Raw genomic sequence first — 6,654 nt, 5'->3', positions numbered from 1 at the left:
GTGATCATTGGAGGAGGAAGAAGAAGCATATTCTAAGTGGCCTTGTGGAAAATAGTAAACTCTTGAATGCAACTTTAATGGCTTGGAGAAGAAAGCAAGTGATAGTAGAAGAGGAAGAAATTTCTGTAAGAACAGATGAGATGCTTAGCAACTATAGGGGTTGCTTACAATTGTTATTTCTAAATGTGTAGTTTGAATGTTCTAATTGTAATTGTAATTCAGTTAGAGTTAAATATATGACTGCTTCTTTTCTTACTTTATAAGTTTTTCGTGGGTACTATGTAGTTATTATGAAATCCGAATGACATAAATACCTCATAAAAATCTTCAAAAACACAATGAAACATTTCAGATTTTTAAATTTGAATAGGACACAATGAAAATATTACATTGGTTCCAAGAAAAGGACACGGTGAAACCTATGTCTTTTTGAATTAGGTTCAACTCTTGGTTCCAATGTAAATATTATTTTTTTCTTCATAAAGCCTTTATGTAATATCTTTTTTTTTTTTGCTTTCACATCGGTTTCTGATCCACCAAAGATGGGCGACTAATCTGACTCGTGTGTAGAGGCATACGCACTAGCCAAGCATTGTTTCCCTTAGGAATCGAACCCTGTATTACATTAAAAGTTAATTTAAACTTCTTAACTTGTTGACAACCTTGAATATTATTTTAATAACTCCATAACTTAATTGTTCACATTATAATTCAAATATTTCAAAATATGATTAAGCACCCTGAAGTCCTAGCTATCCTACAACTACAAGTGTACATAAGCTCAGTTACACATATTGGACTAATTAGAGGGACATATATTAGAATTTAAAGACATCCCATTACTTCCAACCAAAATATACCACATTGAAATTTGTGTACATATTCATATTTTTCTAAGAACAAGAACAAAAGTGATGGGATTAATATCCTCCTTTGCAATTTCTTCATCAACCAACATTGCATAGTTCTCAAACAAACTGTCCAAAATCTTTTCTCCAAAGTGATTAGAAACCATTGATTCTTGGATGGCTCTAACTGCCTTTGCAACATCTGTACCATAGCTCTCCCTGCCTTGTTCCTTCTTATCTATGTCAAACATTTCCAACCTCTCCAATTTCAATGACCCTGCTTTCATTACCTCATCTTCTATTTCTTCTCTTGATGGTGCATAGAAATGTACATCATATGAATCAAGCTTCTCTTGTTCGATTTCTCCCTTCAATACAAATCAAAGCAAAAAAATAATAAACATAAATTCTCTCAAATTGAATGCAATGACAACATAAACTTGTAGTAATAATAAAGAAAAAAAAACATCAATTTAGTCTCTAAAATATCTTTTTTTTTTTTTTTTTTGAATCAAAAGCAATGAAAAACATCATGAGGAGACAAGGCATCCCAACTAGGTTGACACTCCAAGATCACCTGCATCCTCTGCCACCATGCTCATAAAATTTTATTAAAAAAAGAAAAAACTCTACAAGCAAGGGGACCAAACCTGAATCCGCAAAAAGAAAGCAGAAAAACAAAATAAAACCTGAGACCTAAGGAAAACGGAGCCCAACCCAGTCTCTAAAATATTACTCCCTCTCCAATTTGGTGCCTAATGTAGATAAGGATCAAAGTTCTCTCAAAGATCAAAATTCTCTCCAATTCGTGTTTACTAAGTTAGACAAAAATCCTATTGAGGAAGGGTTTGAAGAAGATTTGTTAGGCGCAATAAATACAAAAAAAAAAAAAAAAAAAAAAAAAAAAAAATCCTTAGAATACCTTTAAATATATACAAGAGTGAGGTATTTAGTACTTAGGGAAGTCAAATTTGACCAATATATAGTTTATACCTTTAAAAAGACCGATAAGTATTATACCAATAGTCGATAAATGAAAAAAAATTCGTAGTTAATTAGATGCATATGCATAACAAATCATGTATAATATTAACCATTGATTTTCATAATTTACCAACTACTCACTTTAGTAGAGTTAAATCCCCAAATAAAATATGGGTTTGGTTTATTTATTTAATTTTTGACAATGGGTGTGTTTTCATAAACATCTACATTTGCATACACCAATAGACCATTCTTGGTTTTCATAAGGTGTACTTATAACATTGAATATGTCCCATTTGAAGCATGATTGAGAATGGTGTCTTTCCATTATTCAGAGCCTATGTTTCTATTCATGTGCTCGAAGTGATATCAGAGTTTCACATTATCAAAGTTCTCGCGTTGTTTCGTGTAAATATGTGTTTAGACACTATCATCCTTTGAGATCGTTTTTGGGAGTGAGTATCAAATTCATTTAATATGGTATCAAAACAGAGTTAAAATTGACAATGTGAGAATTGGACTCAGGACTCATGACTCATGATAGATGTGAGGGTGTTTATATGTATGCAGATACCTTCGTAATTTGAGCTAGCTTTCAGAGGTAAGATTCAAACCCATTTAACAATCCTACTATTAAATAAACCATCAACTTAGTTTTAAAGCTATCACACTTTCCTCAATTTATCTATAAACTACGTAAATATAACAAGCAGCTTCGAAATATATAAAATCCGAAAATCTAGTCTCTACTAAAGTGAATGCAACAATATGTCACAATCTGCAAAACCAAAATCAATAGAGATCAATTGCTCTATGCGTCCCGTGGATTGTTTAGCCTATGAAATAAGCCGATTGGATTACAATCCAATTCAAGCAACATCCATATTGGATCGTAGCTTCAGATAAGCAATGGAGTTACGATCTGATACATTTGAGAGACTTTTGAGCAATTCACAGAACCCGTAGGGCAATTCTCAAATCATTAACACCAACCAAAGAGACGCTCAACCCAACAACGTTATTTGATAGCTCCTAGACTCTAAATAGTTTAGCAATCAATTTGGGCGGAAAAGGTTAAAAATATCACTAATATTAAAAATTTATAGTTTAGCAAATTTTTCAAAACTGATTTGTAAATTGGTCACAAACTCATTTAGTGACTGATTTAGAAACTAGGTGATGAAAATATGCAATATCCAATATCGCTTTGATCAACTCTTTCTTGAAGGGAGAGGGATGATTTTGACAATGATGTATAATGAGTCGGGGTAGATTCATAGAGATTACAATGATCCACTATGATTCTGTCGTCAAACTCAACGTGAATCCAAAAATACATAAAATAAATGTGACGGAGACAACATAAAAAGAGAGATTTAGAAAAGTTGAAGAACTAACATGCAATTTCTAGGATAGTGTGATCCATGGTGAAGAGTGGTCCATGGTCCACTCTATAATTTCCCCTTTATGATAAACACAAAAGAGCTTATAGTGAAAGAAAGCTACAACTTAATGATTAATGTTCATGAATCAAAGTCCCAGCAAAATCGTTTTCTTGAGATTGTTTCATTTCAAACCAACTCTGATCTGTTTGATGTTACATCAATTATTATGAGAAAAATTGCAAATCAATTAATGATTGAAAGAACGTGCCAAAAACCACCACAATAAATAGTGTAACATCATATAACTCCCACATAGCACATACAAGTCGTCCAGGTTGGGGTCAGAGGGACCACAAAAGTTGATTTTTACTCAAAATCTGAAATCATTACATATTTATTTTCCATTTTACTTTATTGGTTTTTGGATTTTATGAATTTGCACTCTGTATAAATTAAATTTGTATTGATATCTAAACCAAATTTGGGATGACATGGAAAAACTGAGGAATTATTCACAAATAATGTATAGTCCTTGAAATTTTATTCAAGTACTCTTTCTAAACTTATAAATGAACTTGGTATTGAAAGTTGAATTAATTGATTTACACAGTAGGTGTAAAGTTTTTTACACCAACAATCAAGTATGACCGCCAAACTATTAAAAATGTATTGACGGTATAAAACTTTTTATGTTGACGGTGCATAAAAATTTAACTCATTGGAAAATGCTTGGATCATTTTTTATCTATAGAAAATGCATTTGTTCTTGAAAATCGTGGTTGAAACTAATAAAATCCAAAAAAAAACAATTTGTGAACACATTGTGTGGAACTCTTAACGCATCTTCTCACTTATAAACACATTGTGTGGAACTCTTAACGCATCCCCTCACGACCAGTACTATTGAGTTTGGTTTGTGGATATAAATAGTAGGGTGCCCGAAAACGGAAACCAGATAGTAAGTGGCACAATGGATCTTGAAGAGGCTATGATATCATTTTAGAAATCGTGGTTGAACCTAACACAACCCCACAAAATCGACTTGTGAGGTGAGGATTGTCCTCATTTATAAACACACTGTCAGGTCATCTTCTATCCGATGTAAACTCTTAACCTTCGATTTTTAAATTTAAAAATAAAGGGTTAATTAAGTAAATGGTCCCTATAAATATTCAGAATTTTGTTTTTAGTCCCTACAAAATAACATCACATTTTTTAGTCCTTATAAAAAATTTTATCAACATTTTTAGTCCCTATAAAATTTTTCCATCAGCATTTTTAATCCCTATAAAATTTTTCCATCAACATTTTTGGTCCCTAAAATGCTGAAGAAAAATGTCACAGAGACTAAAAAGTGTGATTTTATTTTGTAGGGACTAAAAACAACTGTAAATATTTATAGAACTAAAAACTTAATTAATCCTTAATTTGACCTTGATTACTAGAGTCTGAAAATAGTAAAGATAACATATGTCTTGAAGCAATGTACCTGTGAGACTAGAATAGTAAATGAACGTGTAAGAATCTCCCAGAAGAAAGAGTTGCCTCTATCAACATGTTCAGGTCCTCTTCTTCCTAGAAATGTAAGCACCATTTTTCCGCCAACAACTAGTTCTTCAGACCTTGATCGAAGGAACAAGGAAAAATCTTCTTGAAACTGCTTATAGTATGCTTGAGAAACCACTTCAGGGCTTTTATCACATATGTAAACACAACCCTTGTTCAAAGACCTTTTTTGTTCATCATAGATTGTAGGAGGAACCTAACATAATCAAGAAATAACCATAATTAAAATAATTGTAGCTATAGTAGCATCATTATATACTTGATACAATTAAGATCAAAGTTTTGTGTAGCTAGAATTACATTTTGTTATTTTTAACGTGCTTGATAAAAAAAGATAACACAATATAAAACTTTGAAGTGTATGTAAAAATAAAAGAGTAAGTGTCCGGGGTTCGAACCCTGACCCCTGCATATATTATGCATTTGTTTCTACCATCTGAATTAAATTCACGGATCTAGGAGCACTCATTTTAATCTCAAAATATGTGAAACTTTATCACTATAATCCCTAAATGTATCAAAATTACAAATATATCTCTAAGTATATCTTTAATATATAGATAATCTTATGAACCAAATTAACTAACAAAATACACATTCAATGACAAAACTAATTTATGAAAAACATATTTGAGGACAAAATTGTAAAGAAAAGTAGAGGAAAAAAAAAAAAAGAAGTAATGAAAAGAAGGTAAGGAGTATTACCCTTGAAAGCCAGTGTAAACAATGGGAGGAATGAACAAAGTGCAAGTAACTATTAGGGAAAAGTCTTCCATAAAATGAACCAGGGTAACCACCCATAAAAATGGAAGGAAACCCATTTTTCCTATCTTGATTAAGCAACTTTTGGAATTCAGGCAAAGCCTTAAAGATAGAATTGAAGTCATTAGTTGGAAGATCATTAAAATAGACTCTAAATTCAGTAGAATGGTGCATGATCTTATGACTTGTTACTTGAATGGTTTGAAAGATATCTTTGATGATTGATAGAGTATTTGGTCCAGATGAACATCCCAAATCAGCAATGCCTATACTCTTTGGTGTTGTTTCAATGTAAAGTTCTTCAACTGTTTCTATGATTATGTGTTTCACCTTATCTGATGCTTTTTTCTGTGAAAATGCAAAATAAAGAAATATTATGAATGGAAATAATTTATCAAAATTTTAAGATAAGATATTAAAGAATAATTGAAAGAGAATGAACCTGTAGTGAAGAATTTTTGGCATAGCTAGTTTTGCCAACTCCTCCAGTCATATGAAACACTTTCTCTACATCCATTTTTTTCTTGGTTTTCTTAGTTAGAATTGGACTTTCTAGTTCTGGCTTGATGAAGAAGTTGTGGTCATGTTTTAAAGCAAATTTCCATGACGTGGCCATTCCTTTTTGTCTTTCTTTTTTTCGCAATGGTTTCCGACCTACTAAAGGTGGACGACTAATTTGACTCATGCCTAGAGGCATGTTCACTGGCCAATGTTCCCCCCAGGGAATCGAACCCGATATTCCCCAGATACGTCTTTGGAAGGAGCTCCTTGCCACTACAGTCCAAATAATTTGGTTTTTTTGTTTTTGTTTTGCTTGACCATGCTATTCCAAAAAAAAAAAAATGTATAATCATGGTAGTGAAGAATTACTCTACTTGAGGCAGTAATATTTCATGAGTGACAATGAATGTTATGTTGATGATGTTCCAAAAGAATCTTATCGGAGTTGTCTGCGGTTACAACTCTTTGACTCCACGTAGTTATTTATATCTGGATTGTACGATCGTGATCATTTAGTTTAGATTTAAAAATCGGCATGTTAAATTCAAAAAAATCAATATTTGATTAAAATCAAGAATGTGTAATCTTGATTGAACTATTGAGATTGT

General features: G+C 32.0%; 1 protein-coding gene across 1 annotated transcript; it reads right to left on the bottom strand.

The window, feature by feature from the left end:
• Positions 1 to 657: 657 nt before the first annotated feature.
• Positions 658 to 6,143, bottom strand: LOC11426660 (probable methyltransferase TCM_000336). The gene is made up of 4 exons (XM_003614146.4): positions 5,988 to 6,143; positions 5,489 to 5,893; positions 4,707 to 4,979; positions 658 to 1,216 (listed from the first exon to the last, which is right to left on the bottom strand). The coding sequence occupies exons 1-4, from the start codon at positions 6,060 to 6,062 to the stop codon at positions 884 to 886; spliced, it is 1,086 nt and encodes a 361-aa protein (XP_003614194.2). The 5' UTR covers positions 6,063 to 6,143; the 3' UTR covers positions 658 to 883.
• Positions 6,144 to 6,654: the final 511 nt, after the last annotated feature.

The sequence above is a fragment of the Medicago truncatula genome, chromosome 5, assembly GCF_003473485.1.
Source record: "Medicago truncatula cultivar Jemalong A17 chromosome 5, MtrunA17r5.0-ANR, whole genome shotgun sequence".
In the NCBI taxonomy this organism is placed as follows: domain Eukaryota; kingdom Viridiplantae; phylum Streptophyta; class Magnoliopsida; order Fabales; family Fabaceae; genus Medicago; species Medicago truncatula.
The sequence above is the reverse complement of the archived record's forward strand: the minus strand, read 5'-3'. Positions and strand labels throughout refer to the sequence as shown.